Consider the following 17,044-nt stretch of genomic DNA (forward strand, 5'->3'; position numbering starts at 1 on the left):
TGAACTCCTTGCGCATGGGACTCCCCTACGCGGGGGACACCCGTGTGTGGCACGGCACTCCTTGCGCGCATCAGCACTGCGCATGGGCCAGCTCCACACGGGTCAAGGAGGCCCGGGGTTTGAACTGCAGACCTCCCATGTGGTAGACGGACGCCCTAACCACTGGGCCAAGTCCGTTTCCCTCCACTAAGTATTTTTACTTCTTCAGAATGAACCGCTCTAGTCAATCCTTTGGAATTTGAAACTCCAAATATAATCTGTCTTGTTAAGATCAGAATGCTAGATATTAGCTCACTGTTTGGCATAACAATTCCCTGCTGTTGGGTTAGTTATTCAGCTTGTCATGGCTGCCTTACTACTAAAGGCATGGATGTATAAACTCCTGCCTAAGAATCCTAGAGAATGCAAAGTTCATTTCTCTTGTATGACAAGTGCCTAACACAGCATTTCTTATATTTTGGCACTTAATGGTGATGATATGTAATGGTTTCCTGGTTCAGAGGGATGATTTTTGCTAAAATTTCCAGCCGTCTGTGAGCATGTTTGGATTACAGTAATTACCTTGAAAGCTTTAACTCTCTGCCAGTTTATTTTTTAATGTTTGCTGATGATCTCTTCCTGAGACAGTCAAGTAGTATTCATAATTTTGTTTCTTGCACCTAGTATTTATGGCCTATTTCTTGAGGCTTGCATTTTTCATTTGAGAATTAGAGAATATAACACAGTAGTTTTGAATGTTGACCTTTGCTATTTTTGCATTTGCTAATTGTTCAAGTTTGTTTTGTTTTGTTGTTTTCTAAATCCTTAGAAAAATTTCCCTCTGTATCTTGGGTATTTATTTCGAATGAAGTTTGCAGTTTAAGTTGTGAGTGCTACTAAAGGGGAATATGTACTGAAATATTGAATTGCCTGTTCATTCATTTATTTCATGCCTAACCTTTAGGGATATAAAAGAAGCAAAATACAGTCTGTCTTTCAGTAGCTTGCCATCTGATAGGAAGGTAGATATGCAAACCAATAAAATCAACCAAATAGTAGAGAGGAGATGGAACAAGTCTTTCCAGTGTATAGCAGGACACTAATGAGTCAATTCTTATCAAGTTATAGTCTTTCTTTGCACTTGGCTTCTAAAACAATATTAAAATGCAGATATGGAGGCTTGGAAGGCCCCAAAGAGTTTTTGTTTTCTTTTTTAGTTTTGTCTTTTGGTTTATATTGTTAGAGAATGTCACAGATTTGTAGTAAATATAAGTGACTGGTGTGTATGGACTTACCCATTTTACCCTCATTGTGCAATATGTTGTTTTTACATTCACAGCAGGAGGATTCTTTGTTTGCATCTATGCCACCTCTTTGCCCAATTGGTAGTCACCCAAAGGTTCAAAGTCCCAAACCTATAACTGGAGGACTTGGAGCTTTCACAAAGGTGAGTATTTATTAGAGGATTGTTTCACAAGTCTGTATGGTTTGTTATATAATCATTTTGGTGGCATGTTGGGATTGAGTCATACTACCCTTATAACATGGAGCGTTTCAGTATGTTTCAACTCTTAAGACCAGACTCTACTTCTGAGACATGCTTCCATTTTTTTAAGTTGGAGCAGCCGTTGGAGTCCAGCAAGATGGGGAATTCAGAGAGCACAAACTGTGTCTCTTTCTTTTCACTGCCGTTTTGCTACCAGGCTCTAAAACAAGTGATTTGGTTGAATTGACAGATTCATAGGCTGAAATCCAGATCTTCCTTTTTGTTCCTTTAAAGGCTATATGGACTATAATATTTTGATTGATTGATTGATTGTACCAGGGGCCGGGGATTGAACTTGGGACATCATATGTAGGGAGCTGGCTCTCAACCACTGAGCCATATCGGCTTCCTGAGTTGGGTTTTTTTTTTTTTTTTTCCTCACTTATTTTGCTTGTCATTTGTTTTTGTTTTTTCAGGAGGCACCGGGAACTGAACCCGGGACCTCCCTTGTGGGAGGTGGGCACTCAATGGCTTGAGCCACATCCATTCCCTATTTAAACAATATTTTTGCTCTTCTAGTGGAATCATTCCTTATAGACCAAACTTCATTAATATTAATTCCTGCAGATGGAATAGATTCAGATATTAATAGCTTTGCTCATGGGTGTTTGTTCAGTGTCAATATCATGTTTGTTACAAGGTGATCATCAAACAGGAACCTGGCGAAGCCGCCCCCCACGTACCCTCATCAGGAGCTGCCAGCCAGTCACCACTCCCCCAGTATGTGACTGTGAAAGGGGGTCACATGATAGCTGTGTCCCCTCAAAAACAGGTCATATCTGCTGGAGAAGGGACTGCCCATTCACCAAAGATTCAGCCCTCCAAGGTTTGTGTCGGGTAGGGATGGGGAAGTTGACATATAAATTAACATTGTTTGCCTGAATAATTGACAAGTGCTGACAAGATTGAGGATGATAGGGAAGCTGATTCCAGAAAAACCTGTAGATGAAAACCTGGTTGGAAAAGCAAGCCAGTCCATATTAAACCCTTCTGTTCCTACAGTAATTGACAAGGGCACAACATGTATTATAGAGAGCCTAGGAATAATTCAAGAGGCAAGGGAACACTGTTTCATCTGTTTGGCAGAGAAGTGATTGACTTCATGGACATGGCTTTCCACTTTATACAAATCTAAAATAATTGACAGGACTGCGGTCTACAATTTTACTTATTTATTTCTGGTAGAATGCTCTAGTTTTGTTTATATCTCTGATATTTGTACTATATGATATATTTAATGATTCTTGGTTCTTCAGAGAGTGTCTTTTCCTTATAATTTGGGGAGGTACAAGGAAATTAATATTTTAGGCAAATTGTAAAATAGCACATATCTCCATGTTTTTCCTGCGTCAATAAGAAATAGTATCTATTGAGTGCTTATATATGCTGTGCTCTTATTTAAATATTATCTGTAATTCTCAAAGCAACCTTGTAAGCCGAATATTTTAATCCCCGTTTACAAATGGGGAAACTGGTTCTGAGAAGTTAAGCAGTTTGCTCAAGAACATGTAGCTAGTAAATGACAAGAATTGAACCTAGGTCTCCTGGCTCCAAAATTCCCCATTCCTGAACTAATTAAAATTTGTGATTAAAATTTGTGAGCCATTGTCTTTATCCTAAGCATGTTTTTAGAACATCTAGAGTTAAATTATCTCAAGTTTTTGCCAGATTTACTCTAAAGCTTTTTAAGAATATTATGTAGGATGTTATTTTTCAACTTGAGGGCCAGCCCGTTTAGGGAGAGTGAACTAGAGGTATACTATAAAATGGGGAAAAAAAGTTTTTAATAATTTTGGTTAGTATGTATAGCTAGATAAGCATCCAGACACACATTTGTAGAGTTAAAAGTGTGTAAAATCTCTTTGAGTGTATTAATGTCACAGACGTATCTGATCTTGAGAATCATCTGATGTTGAAAATATAGAGATAGGAAGCCGATGTGCCTCAAGTGATTGAGCTATTACCTACCACACAACAGATCCAACTGGTTCCCAGTGTCTCCTGAAGAAGATAGTGAGCTGGCATGACAGGCAGGTGCAGCAAGCTGACACAACAAAATGACACAGCCAGAGCACAAGAAGAAAAATATAATAAGAGATACAACACAGCAGGGAATGGAGGTGTTTTAAGTGATTAGGTTCCTCCCTCCCACATTGGAGGTCCTGGGTTCAGTTCCCAGTGCCTCCTAAAGAAACAAGAAAGATGAGCAGACAGAGCAAGTTCAAATGAGGGAATGGGGAGAAATAAATAAATAATAAATCTTTAAATAATAAACAAACATGGAGACACCTAGTCCTCAATCAGAATCTTTTGAGGCTCTAGGAATCTGGATTTTTAGCAAGCTGCCCTGCTGGTTTATATGATTTGGCAAGTTTGGAAACCATGGAGCTACAGTGTGAAATTTGACTTCAGGCTTCCATATCCAGGGTCACTAAGGCAGACAACTCCAACAGCTTCTTAATATTCTCCCGGTTGTTTTGGTCTCAAGGGTAGCAACTTTGTGTCAAAATCCTTTAGTGAACCAGTTAATGTGGCCTGGACTTACTACCCAGAGGTGTCTTATATTCCTCAAAATCCATTTAGCTTCACCTAGAGATACATGGTATTACTGATTTAGGTTTTGAGTCAGTCTAGCATAGCTCTTTATGCTTAGAAGCTCTGGTGTAAGTCAGTCTCCATGTTTTGCCTCTTTGCTTTTTGCCACTCACCCAGTGATGCTGAAAAACTGTACCAGCTTTCTTGTTAAATTGCCACCTATCTAATTGTAGGAAGGACTAAAAGCAAGTAGGTGGATTTGTTCTAGAATGACCTGAATAAGCTTTAATGGCTCTTGAAGAGTGTGGAAGAACTGCAGAGAAGCAGTAGAGTGTGAGAACAGACCATCACTGTTTATCCAGTAAATTTCATACATGCTTTGCACTCTGAGATAAGCAAGTACAGACTGTCCCTGGTAATTGCTGAAGTGCATTCCTAGAAACAATGCCAGGAAACAAGAGGGTGAAAAGAAATGATCCTGATTTACTAATACAATTTTGGTGCAGTAGAAACACAGGTTATATTTTTCATGAAAGTAGGGAAAGTGTACAGCATTTGGCATGAAAAAGGAGAACTGTGGAGTACATGGATTCTTGCAGTATAGTAAAAAAAAGCACAAGCTTGTTACAAATCTCAGATCTCAGCCACTGATTACTTGTGGAACTTGGGCAGGTTACTTAATCTCTCTGAACCTTCCCCCGTTCTCCCTCCCTCCCCCCCCCCCCCCCCCCCCCGCCCTCTTCAATTTAGTAAAAGAGAATAATACTTCCTGTCTTTCAGGTTTGTATAATGAGAGAGTATTGTATATAAAAGAGCTAACCCAAAGTGCTCAGTAAATGGTAGATAATGATGTGACTGAGAATGCGTCATGTTTATATGTGCATAAGTACATGGTAATAGTTATCATCACAAATATTCATCGAACACTTCATTGTAAGTGACTATACTTTTGAGTATCTGGAGGGAAAGAAATATGGAATCTTCAGCTTCAGGTTGCTGAGGTTAATTCTGATATGTGATGGTATGTGCAGGTACACGGAAGGCAGAGGTAGAAACATTGAATCAATGCATGAATCAGAATGACTTTTTCATGACTAGGAGCAAAGGGTGTCTGGATCTTAAAGCTAAAATGAAATAAGAACTACAGAGAGAAATGTAGAATAGGAAGTGAGAAGGAAAAGAGTTGGTAGGTGAGTTCAGGTCCTAGGTCAAAATGTTGAGTTATTAAAAAGGAAAGCTAATTTGGTGTTGTAGTGCCCTTACCCCATTTTTTTAGTGTCCATAAAATGCTCTGCATAAGTTATCCCCAAATAGAACATCATACTTCCTTATTCTCAGTTTTTTAGAAAAAAAACTATTGGGAGGGGGGAGGTTGACCTTGTGAGTGATTTATGCATATGAATAAGCTCTGCTAATAAGGAATGCCCTCCTGTGGCAGACTTGTGATAACCATGTTTCATCTGGCTCTTGGAGAGGTTGTGTGTGTCATAGCCTGGAAATTTTGAAGCAGTTGGGTGTAATCATAGAGGTTAGCACAAGAAGGGAAAAATAAGTCAGGTTATTGGAATTTGGGGAAAGAAATTAAATAGGTCCAATTCACATGCATTGTTGTCCTTTACAGGTCTTTGCTTTTTCTTTTTTTAAAAAATTAGGAACATAAAAACAGATTTTATGTAATATAGCTTTTGCAATGGATAATTAAATTGATAAATTTAGGAGATGTGAAGCTCTTGTTTTAGTTACGATGTCTGTTCTAGTACCATAACAAATCCAAAAACCAGAGGCCTAAATCAGTTTAGTTGTCTCACACGTAGAAGAACAGATAGGCAGTTTTATTGTGGTTGCTCCACAATCCTCAAGAATGTAGTCTCCTATCAAGTTCCTTTGCCATTTTCAGCATTTAGTTTTCACCTTGTGAGCTAAAGTTAGCCATTTCTTCTCATGCTACCATGTTCACATTTCCTGCCAGCAAGAAGGGAGAAAGGGGAAAGCCAAGGGAGACATGACCCAAAAATTGCACACATTACTTTTCATATCCTTTAGCCAGAAATTATTCAGATGGTCATACCCAGCTACAAAGGGACTGGGAAATATAGTTGTTATTTTATGTGGCCATGTCCCCAGCTAAAAATGGGGCCTCTATTACTGTGAGAGAGAAGGAAAGAATTATACTGGGTTTCAACTAGCAGTTTCTGCCCCACACATTCTTAAAAATAAATGTACAAGAAAGTTCTTGATTAATAAGGAGGATTTTTGTTTTATAGTATTTCTCGGAGGAATGACCTTGTCTGGCTTTGTGACAATAGAAACACCCCACAAAGTTCATACTTTTCATTTAACTCAAGACTCTAAATCATTTGGCCTCAATCTACATTTCTGCAAGCCAGTAACCCTGAAAAAAAGTACATGGAAACATGCCTTTTGAGGGATGGTAAGAATTGTTGGTTTTGACAAAGTTTCTATTATTTCAAGAGTATACCAGTATGGGAAGCGGATTTGGCTCAACTGATAGAGCATCCACCTACCCATGGGAGGTCTAACCCATGGGGTTCAAACCCAGGGCCCCCTGACCCGTGTGGTGCGCTGGCCCATGCACAGTACTGATGCATGTAAGGAGTTCCCTGCCATGCGGGGATGTCCCTTGCATAGGGGAGCCCCACGCTCAAGGAGTATACCTTGTAAGGAGAGCCGCCCTGCATGAAAAAAAAGAAGTCCAGCCTGCCCAGGAGTAGCGCCAGACACACGGAGAGCTGATGCAGCAAGATGACACAACAAAAGAGACGTAGACCCAGTGCCGCTGAGAAGAATACAAGCAGACACAGAAGAACACATACATACCAAATGGACACAGAACAGACAACTGGGCATGGGGGGGAAGGGGAGAGAAATTAAAAAAAAAAAAAAAAAAGAGTATACCAGTATAGGTGACATGATTATTGGGATCTTATTGGGATCTATCTAGAAAATTGACTTGATTTCCTAAATTTTATTATAATTTTATTACCGCAGTTTGGTTAATTTTTAAAATCCTCTTCCCTACCAATTAAAAAATCCGTAAACCAAAAGTTGCCAAGGGAAGTAGTCACTTTTCATAGATGACTGTAAACAAAATAATTCTTAGAAGTAAACCAGGCTTTTTATAGTTCCTTTTAGAAATACAGCCTTTGATTCCATATGTATTGGTGTGGTTGGATAATACCATATATTTACCTCTGTTTCACTCTCAGTGCCTCAGCTCTGTTGCTGGTTGGTAGCAGGAGGCAGGGGTTAGGGGTGGGGATGGAGACCCTGGTCTAAAACATAAAAAACTAATTAAGGAATTATTGAGCCATTTTATGTTGTCATTACCTCAAACAGGATTTGTCCTCTAAAAATCAGATTACTTTTAAAGATGAATACATTGTATCACCACTAGGATGGTTGCTTTAACAGAGGGTCTTGGAGAGCCCTAGTTGAAGGCCACAATTTCCAGGTTCATGCTTGAGCCTTACAGGCTGAGCAACTTAGTTTTCACTGGTTTCTAGAGTGAATCAATTCTATAAGGCAATTTAACACTTTATAATGAGCTATCAATTTTGGTAGGATATATAAACTAGACCTGGTAATTTGCAAAGGGCGTTCTCTTCATAGTTGGGACCACTCAGGGGATCAAATGGTAGAGTCAGATGTTTTTTTGGTGACTATACAGTTAGAATAAAGAGATTTAGATAATTACAAAGGGATACTTTAACCAAGCCAGAATAGGTGGGTGAATTTCTCATTTCCATTCTAGGTTAACTTGCTTTCTTTCATTCTTTTGTTCCTTCTTTTTTTTCCCTTCCCTTCTTATTATGGAAATTCTTGAAAATGCATCAAAGTAGAGAGACTAGTGTAAAGAATGTGCCCATTACCCATTTTCAACAATAATGAGCATTTTGCTATTCTTATTTCTCTTCCCAGAATATTTTAAAGCAAATCACAGATGTTCTAGAATTTCACTGAAGATTAATTTCTGTACCGTTTAAGACCAAGGCCCTCTTCCATGGTCACATGCTGAAGACAGAGACAAATGTTTATCCCTTTGGCTCTTTTTTTTTCTAATCTCCATATGTAACCCTGTAGATTACCACCAGGCTTCAGTTAAAAATAACCAGTATTGTGGTTAACAGCAGTATTTACTGTGTATTCATGTTGGTTAGGCATTTTACAAACTTTTTCTCATTTACACTTCACAGTTGTATAAGGTAGCTGTTACTACCACATACCCTCCACCCTGACTTAACAGATGTTAAGATTTACTTCAGATCTTTTTTCCTCCAAATAAAACATGACTGATAAGCTTGAAGTCCATTTTGTTCTTCCCAGAAGAGTTATCGTAAATATAATGTCTCTTATGTGTGTTTTGAAGATGTATGTGAAATATTTTTAAAGTCATACTCTATTGCAAGTCCCTTTTCATGCAATATTAAGCTCTCAAAGTCTGTGCTGATATATGTAGTTTTAATTTATTTTAATTAATGTGTGATAATCCATTATTTATATCACAAAATTACAAATAATCCTAACTTGGACATTCTTGTATGTGTTTTCTTGAGCATATGTCTCAGATTTTTCTCTAAAATACATTCCTAAAAGTAGAATTGCTGCAGCTTGGCATATATGAATTTTCGATTTTTGTAAACATGTTTGGGGACTCCCTGAAGTGGCCATACAGACTCAACTACCTACTTCAGTGAATGGAAATTTCTGTTTCCCCATATCCTCTAACCAACTCTTGGTCTTATCAGACTTATAAAATTATTTTTGCCTTTCTGATAGGTGCAAAGTACTTCCTACTTTATCTCTTTCTGCCTTTAGAAACCAGGTACATAGCGTTTCTTATAACCTTTTAAAAGTGTTCTTATCCAATTTCTGGTGAAAAGTTCTTTTTAACAAAGAGCCTGGGGAGCGGGAAATGCTGTCCCAATTTGCCATTGATTAAATTGTTTCTTCTAATTTAACATCTCACTATTTACTTTGGTTTAAAAGAGTTTCATGGTATTTTCTTCCTGGAAACAGTTCACTTTATAATTTTTTCAGAACCAATTATTTTTAATTCTTATAATTTGAGTATTGGGATATTGTTTTTGTCATTGTTGTTAGTCCAGTTAAATAGTTTCCTTGCTTAAACTTTAACCAAATGTCTACCTTCAAGGAGGGGAAAACTTAAAAAGAGATATAGAAAAACATAACTTTTCTTATTGGAAGAGGTGTTGCATAGTTATTCTGTGTAATAAGTGATGTGAATAGTTAGGTGTTATAGATGTGAAAGAAATGAACATTTCAGATAAAGGTAACAAAAAGGTATGAGAATGTTTATTACACAGTTTTCCTAATGATGTTAAAAGTAACTTAAAATTGCCTAAATACTCAACAGAATTTGAAATGGTTGCATAGATTATTTTCTATTTATTCTATTGTATTATTTGGTCATTTTGAAGTGTTTCTGAAATATAATGTTGGAAAATGTTTGTAATATGATGACTAAAAAACAGTACAAAACTATATGTACAGTGTGATCCCAATTCTGTACTTCAAAATGTACATTAAAAAGAATTGGTTCATGGCAAAGGGGGGAGGGTTTGCGGTGAATGGGAAAAAATTAGAAAAAAAATTTTCTTTAAGGAAAAAAAAAGAATTGTAAGTAAATACATAGAAAATGGTGAGATTATTTTTGGATGAGTAGAATTTTTTATTTTTCTGTATTACCAACATTTTCTGTATAAAAATGTTATAAAAAGTAGCTCTGGGGTCAAGACAAAAATCTTTGACCCTTTAGTGTTACAATATCCAGAATGTAAAAACTATTGCCATGGTTTCGTATCTGTCATAGGTATAATTCCTAGATGCCTGAATTAGATTCCATGTATTATATCTAGGCCTTTCCTTTGTACTTTGCTAGAACAGTGAGACTATTCTATTCCTATTCTATTCCAAGAGCTCCTGAAGAGACTGTGAGAAGAAACACTGCTGGACTCTTCTCTGTTTTGTACAGGTTGTTGGGGTGCCAGTTGGGTCTGCTTTACCTTCAACAGTGAAACAGGCTGTGGCAATCAGTGGTGGCCAAATCCTTGTAGCCAAAGCCAGCTCTTCTGTCGCCAAAGCAGTTGGTCCAAAGCAAGTTATGACCCAAGGAGTTGCCAAAGCAATTGTAAGTGGAGGTGGAGGAACCATTGTTGCTCAGCCTGTGCAGACCCTAACCAAGGCTCAGGTTACTACCACTGGCCCTCAGAAGAGTGGATCCCAGGGCTCAGGTAACTGATAAGAATTGGGAGCCCTTTCGGCAACAGCCTGTCCAAAGTTTCCTTTGCTCCTGATTTATTTGGTATTCAATTCTGTCTGGGAAATCCTAGTAGTTTGATTTTGTAAGGAGCATTTAAGAAAGTTTATGTTATATCTTTTCATGTAACATTTTTCGTAGGAGTCTGTAAATAGAACAGATTTTTTATTTAAGTTTATTATGGTTTTGTTTTTTTTAGCAAGAATAGTAAGAATAGGTATTCCTTGATAACTCCTTTCAGGTGTGAAGAATACTTCATACTTGTCCTCATCCCCTTCTGGGTTATACTTCAGACTTAGTATCATGTTATGGCCATTTGCCAGCAGCTTTTTTAGGTACTTGACTAAAGCATTCTCTACCGACAGGAAGTTTGAACCCTTGAATATGTTTTAGTAGGCCTGGTGAATTGTTTTTTTGAGGTCATGAAAACTATACCTAAGATACAAGATGTTTACTTATTTTTGAAGGTTGTCAGCGAGGTTAAAGAATTTTTGCAGTAGGTATACTTGGGCACGTGGGTAGGAAGAATAGAAGGCAATGAGTGTCCAAAATTAAGATTTTAGAGGTAGTGCAGTCGCTGTGATGACAAAAGTTGTCGGACATTGAAAATGAATGTTTGAAGTAGACTGGAGAAAATGAATTTTGGATCAGCAGCTGAGATGTAAGAGAATAAAATAGGTTGTATACAATGTTGTCTCTAAGAGTAACAGTCTTTAGCAGATAGAACAAGATTTGAAGTCAGGAACCAATTTTTATTAAATGACGGAAATGAGCTGGGAGTTCAGTAAATGGTAACCAAAAGGAGAGGGCTGAGGTGGTATACCTAGGTATGAGCTTCAGGAGCTATTTTGTTGTTGTTGTTGTTTTTTCCAGGAGTAAGGGGCAGTGATGGTCTGAAAGCCAAACTGGCCCTTAGATATTAAGGTATATGTATGTACTATTAAAGAAACAGCCCCCACTTAAGGAGGCTGCCAGAAAGTAGTATATTCAGAGGTCTGCCAGGCTGTTACAACACAAGGAGATATGTTCAGAGAAGCTAGAGAGACATAATAGTGGTCAAAGTAAGAATTCCAGGGGAGCATAATAAAAGTTTTGGAGGTAGAAGGCAGTGAGGAGATGAGTTCAGATCGGGAAACAGAGGCAGTATGGAGATGTAACTCCAGGTGAAGGTAGATGACCAGAGAAGTGTCTGAGAACTGATCTAAGGTATGATAGGATTAGTTCTGGGAATAATGGAGAGGGGTGGAACTCAGTTTTAGTGCTTTAATTCTTAGGATATATAGGGGCAGCTTCCTGGGTTCCTGTTGCCCAAGGTTAACACGTGAATTGGCGAAGAAGAGAATGACTGTTCCAGCATGTCAGTCCTTTCCCTGTGTCTGACTCACATGGTTCATTAGACTTTATTTCAGGGAAATTTTATTTTAAAGTAACTGCAGAGATTTGATATACAAGTCCCTTTTAAGGTTAATATTTAGAGGTTTTTTTTTTACAGCCATGTATATAGATAAGTAAATTCTAAGAGAGTAACTGAAGTGAAAACTCTTTGAGGTGAGACTTTAAAAAGGTTAGTTACAGTTTTCTGGTGTGTGTGCTGGTTTGCTCTTAGCAAGTGGTAGAGGCTAGAAGTGTTTCAAATAAGTAGATTATTCTGTTCCTAGAAATTGGCTGGGCTTTAAGCAAATACGAAAAAAAATGTGTAGTCATCCACAATTAGGGTGATCATTTTATTGATTATTTAAACAGTGGTGCTTTTGAGAAGTCACTGTTAATAATTACAGTGGGACATAGGTGTGTCCCACTGTGGACTTATTGTGGGCAAGTCAGGCAAGCCAAGACAAATGGTTATCTGTTTATGTACAGGTATAAATTACTTTGTCTTAGACTAGTTTAGCCTATAAATTAATTTTTAATTAGCAAAGTATTTAAGAATATCAGCCTTACTATGTAAAGCATGGTGAATCTAGCACACTGAAACTGTACTATGGCATTTAATAAATGATTTATTTCTCTGTATTTTAATTTTATTAGCATTGTCCTCAGTTCCCATTTATCTTACTGTTTTTCTTCTCCACCCCTCCCCCCCTCCCCCCCCTTTACCATTTTAGTGATGGCAACACTGCAGCTACCAGCCACTAATTTGGCCAATTTAGCAAATTTGCCTCCTGGCACTAAACTCTACCTTACAACCAACAGCAAGAACCCTTCAGGGAAAGGAAAACTGCTGCTAATCCCACAAGGAGCCATCCTGCGAGCTACCAACAATGCTAGTTAGTTAATCATTAAATCATTTGATTCTTGGGTCTCTTGATATGTTCATCTCATTCACCTGAAGGGGCATCTCTTACCTGTTTCAGGAAGCATTTCCATAACTCTTCAGTGGTGTAATGACAGCATTTACCAACAATGGATTTAAAACATACACATAATTAGAAGTGGATTTAAAGGATCATAGTTTTAGGAGGTGACACTGTTGTTTTGGGGTTCCCCTGTTCAGAGTTTGGAGTCAGGAACAGATCACACTGGAGAGGTATGGCTGTGAAGCCTGGGTTGAGAAAGCTGTGTACTTAGAACGCCTTTCAATGGGGTGGTATTTGAAAACCTAATTCTGGTGACACCTGAGAAGGTCCACCTGCTTCCATTACCTAAAAGTCTATTTTCATTTTTAAAGGATGGGAATAGAATTGGAACCATGTCTGCTTGCCATGATTTAGATGTACTTCTTACTTTTGCTAGGTTTGGAGATGGAGAGAGAGATACAGGTTCACCTTTAGTGTATAATTTTTAGTAAAGCGCTAAAGTAATTAGGTAATTTCTTAATAATTATATAAGCTTTTGCTTTTGACATACAGAGTAAAACAAATTTTGGTGATGCTGAAAGGAAAGGGTAAAAGTAATGATTTCCCTCTGAATAAGAAGTAGAATTAATAAAGCAGTCAGGTTCCATTGGAAATTAGCCCCCCTTGCCAAAAGCATGTATAAGCTAATCATCAGTTTGTTTACTGACTCTATAATGGGTGAATTCCAGTCTCCCTCCGTGGTATTTCTTCCTTATACCTAAGCATTGGTTTATCAAAAAGTTAGAAAGCTGAGAAAAGGACAATATAAGTATTCCAGAATTCATCCTGAGAGCTACTTACATATTTATGAGACACAGTCAAAATAAACCATTGGGAAGGAATCTGCTCAGTAATAATCAATGAAATTAATGTGGGGAAGGATGTTGAACTCTGATATTTATTGATTAGATATTTATATCCCAGTAGCTTATATACATTATTTCACTAGAAGGGAAATAAAGAGGGCCCAAAAGCAAAAAAAAAAAAATGGGAACCTGAACTCAATGTAAATATGAGTAAAGTTTTAATTTTGGTTGAGGTAGTGGGGACACACACATGCACATACATGGAAAATAGAACTGTAAAATTACACTAACTTTAGCATTTTCCCTAATATTGAACCAGATGTCAAAAAATTGGGAAGCACCTATCCGAGCAAATTCAGTATTGGTTAAAATCATTACTTGATTAGAAAAATAGGAATGGTGTTATAGAGGAAACATCTCACTGGTCTTATCTGATATTTCTGTTAAACCTCTGCTTGATACTTCTTATGATGTTGCTGTTGTTCATTGTATTTTTAGATCTCCAGTCTGGCTCATCTGCCGCGGGTGGTGGTGGAGGTGGAGGAGGCGGCGGCGGAGGAGGAGGAGCAGCAGTAGGAGGAACAGCAGGAGGAACCGGAGGAACCCAAAGCACCACAGGCCCTGGTGGGCTATCCCAACACCTGACTTACACATCTTATATCCTCAAGCAAACTCCCCAGGTCTGGTCATTTGTGAATGGCATCTTTTAAATAATATAGTGATGTAATAACTATCTTTAATTGTAGTGAATTTATCTTTACGCTCTGGGATCAGGGGTCAGTACTAACATTTTAGCCATGTTACAAAACTATGTTATTTTGGGTTTGTTTGTTTCGAGAGTTAGCAGTTAAACCAGGGAATTTCTAATAATAATAAAACCGCTTACTATGTCCTAGATGTGTAGAGTGCTACATTTGTTGTCTCATTTAATCTAACTCTCTCAACAATGGTGTCAGGTATGTAATATCTTCATTTTATAGAAGAGGAAATAGAGATTCAGAAAGGCAAGTAAGAGCCAAGCTTTCTCTGCCAAGCTAGTAGTAGCAGATGGATTTGAACCCAGAGCTTTCTGGCTCAAAAAATCTTTTCACTATGTTAATTGCCTCCCAAACCCATGAAGTAATAAAACAGTATTAATATGCAATTGAAATTTTGCTATTAGAAGGAAATAGCCAAAGAGATGTTATCAAGTTATGGTACTTAGAGTTAGGATAGATTCAAGATTAGATAAAGTTTCTACCTTCTTTTCCTTGTCACTAAAGTTTTGCCTCTCTTCAAAGGAAGGTAATGGAATTTTGGTTTCAGATGTTTTTATTGAGAAAGATGGATAATTATCAGCCTGCATAATTAAATCCAACTTTGGGGACTTGAACTAGATTGCAAAACATCAGTTTCTAATAGCTCATGTACCATGCCAAGTTTGAGAAGGGGGGATAACTATTGGTAGTGACACTTTAAACTATTCTTTTCAGTTATTTCGACCAAATTGGAGAATTGAAGGAGAGCATTGTAGTTTATAACATGGGATCTTGTTATTTAAAGGATGAAATCAAGGCATGTGAACTTTCTCAAATTATTGATTAGTTTTTGTGTTTTTTTTCCCCAAACTTAGGGCACATTTTTAGTTGGCCAGCCATCACCCCAGACATCTGGAAAGCAGTTGACTGCTGGCTCAGTAGTCCAGGGAACACTAGGAGTCAGCACATCTTCTGCACAAGGACAGCAAACATTAAAAGTCATCTCTGGACAAAAAACCACTTTGTTTACACAGGTAAACATGTATACTTCCCAGATATGTGGTGGTAACGGCATTTATATATTTGCTTATTTAGAGCTTATCACTTTGCACAAAGAAATAAAGTTGATGTAAGAAAATGAACAAACAGTACAGAAAAATAAGAATAAAATCTCGAGGTTTAGGAAAATATAAGTAGAATTAGAAGATAAGACCAGAGGGATGTTTAGATATGCAAATAGTAAATCCTTTACAATTAATAATATGAAGTGTTTTAGTTTCCTAGGGTGCTTAAAGCAGATACCATGAAATGGGTTGGCTTTAACAATGGAAATTTATTTATTTATTTATTTTATTTTATTTTTTTTCATTTTTTAAAAATATTACATTAAAAAAATATGAGGTCCCCATTCACCCCTACTGCCCCCACCCCACCACTCCCCCGACAGCAACACTCTCCCCCATCATCATGACACATCCATTGCATTTGGTGAGTACATCTCTGGGCATCGCTGCACCTCATGGTCAGTGGTCCACATCATAGCCCATACTCTCCCATGTTCCATCCAGTGGGCCATGAGAGGATGTACAGTGTCCAGTAATTGTCCCTGGAGCACCACCCAGGACAACTCCAAGTCCCGAAAATACCTCCACGTCTCATCTCTTCCTCCCATTCCCCGCACCCAGCAGCCACCATGGCCACTTTTCCCACACCAATGCCACCTTTTCTCTGTGGACCTTGGATTGGTTGTGTCCATTCCACATCTATATCAAGACGGGGCTTAGATTCCACATGGATACTGGATGCAATCCTCCTGCTTTCAGTTGTAGGCACTCTAGGCTCCATGGTGTGGTGGTTGACATTCTTCAACTCCATGTTAGCTGAGTGGGGTAAGTCCAATAAATCAGAGTGTAGGAGTTGAAGTCTGTTGAGGCTCAGGGCCTGGCTATCATATTGTCAGTCCAGAGATTCAAAACCCCTAGATATATCTTAAACCCCAGTACCAACTACAATTCCAGTAAAGTAGCATGAAAGGCTTGTGAAAAGAGATCACATCTGAGTCCAGCTCCATCATGCAGAAACACCAGCTCCAGAGAAGGGCCAACTGACATGGCAGTGAACTCCATCTGCCATGACCATAGAACCTGTGTGTGGGTCTCTTTAGCCCTCAAAAGAACCAATACCTGGGGTTGTATCTACTTTATCTGTCTCTGAGACTCTGCTCAGGTGTGCATGAGGGCAATCCTTCTGACAACCTCCAGACTTTTTTTTAGAGACTCATAGCCATATAAACTCATTTGTCCTTTCCATTTCCCCCTTACATTAGGTCAAACAGCATTTTTAACTCCTGTTATTATATGTAGACAGGGATATTCTGCTGGTCCACGTTGAACCTTTAATTCAAGGTCATTTTCTAGTTACGTCATCAGCTAGTACTTGGTAGTGATCCCTCGGCGCCAGGGAAGCTCATCCCCGGGTGTCATGTCCCACGCTGGGGGGAAGGCATTGCATTTACATGCTGAGTTTGGCTTCGAGACTGGCCACATTTGAGTAACACGGAGGCTGTCAGGAGGGAACTCTTAGGCACAGTGCTGCTCTAGGCCTTGTTCTTATTTCAGGCATATAGGCTCACAAGCATAGTCATTGGTATCAGGGGCTCACTGTTGAACCCTCATTCCTTCCTGGTCCTTACCGTTGCACCCGGGGGACTGCCGTTGCTCCCCTAGGGACCATTACAGAGCCCCCCCCACCCCCACCCCCCCGGCCAGGAACCCAGTACCCCCCCAGCTGTTGTTTTTAATTGTTTC

The 17,044-nt window shown here is 38.5% G+C and overlaps 1 protein-coding gene across 9 annotated transcripts in view; it reads left to right on the forward strand.

Annotated features, from left to right (window-relative positions):
- YEATS2 (YEATS domain containing 2) overlaps positions 1–17,044 on the forward strand; it is a 144,330-nt gene that overhangs the window by 75,102 nt on the left and 52,184 nt on the right. For 6 of the 9 annotated variants that reach the window (XR_009185499.2, XM_058295419.2, XM_071214653.1 and 3 more), the window contains 6 exons: positions 1,319–1,426; positions 2,166–2,351; positions 10,074–10,332; positions 12,464–12,625; positions 13,999–14,180; positions 15,113–15,271. Coding sequence is in view for 8 of the 9 variants with exons in the window: in XM_058295419.2 (XP_058151402.1) it covers positions 1,319–1,426; positions 2,166–2,351; positions 10,074–10,332; positions 12,464–12,625; positions 13,999–14,180; positions 15,113–15,271 (1,056 nt within the window). In the remaining variant the exon portion in view is untranslated. The remainder of the gene's footprint in view (positions 1–1,318; positions 1,427–2,165; positions 2,352–10,073; positions 10,333–12,463; positions 12,626–13,998; positions 14,181–15,112; positions 15,272–17,044) is intronic. The other 3 variants (XM_058295420.1, XM_071214655.1, XM_058295421.2) reach the window with 1 other exon arrangement.

Source organism: Dasypus novemcinctus, chromosome 4, assembly GCF_030445035.2.
Source record: "Dasypus novemcinctus isolate mDasNov1 chromosome 4, mDasNov1.1.hap2, whole genome shotgun sequence".
In the NCBI taxonomy this organism is placed as follows: domain Eukaryota; kingdom Metazoa; phylum Chordata; class Mammalia; order Cingulata; family Dasypodidae; genus Dasypus; species Dasypus novemcinctus.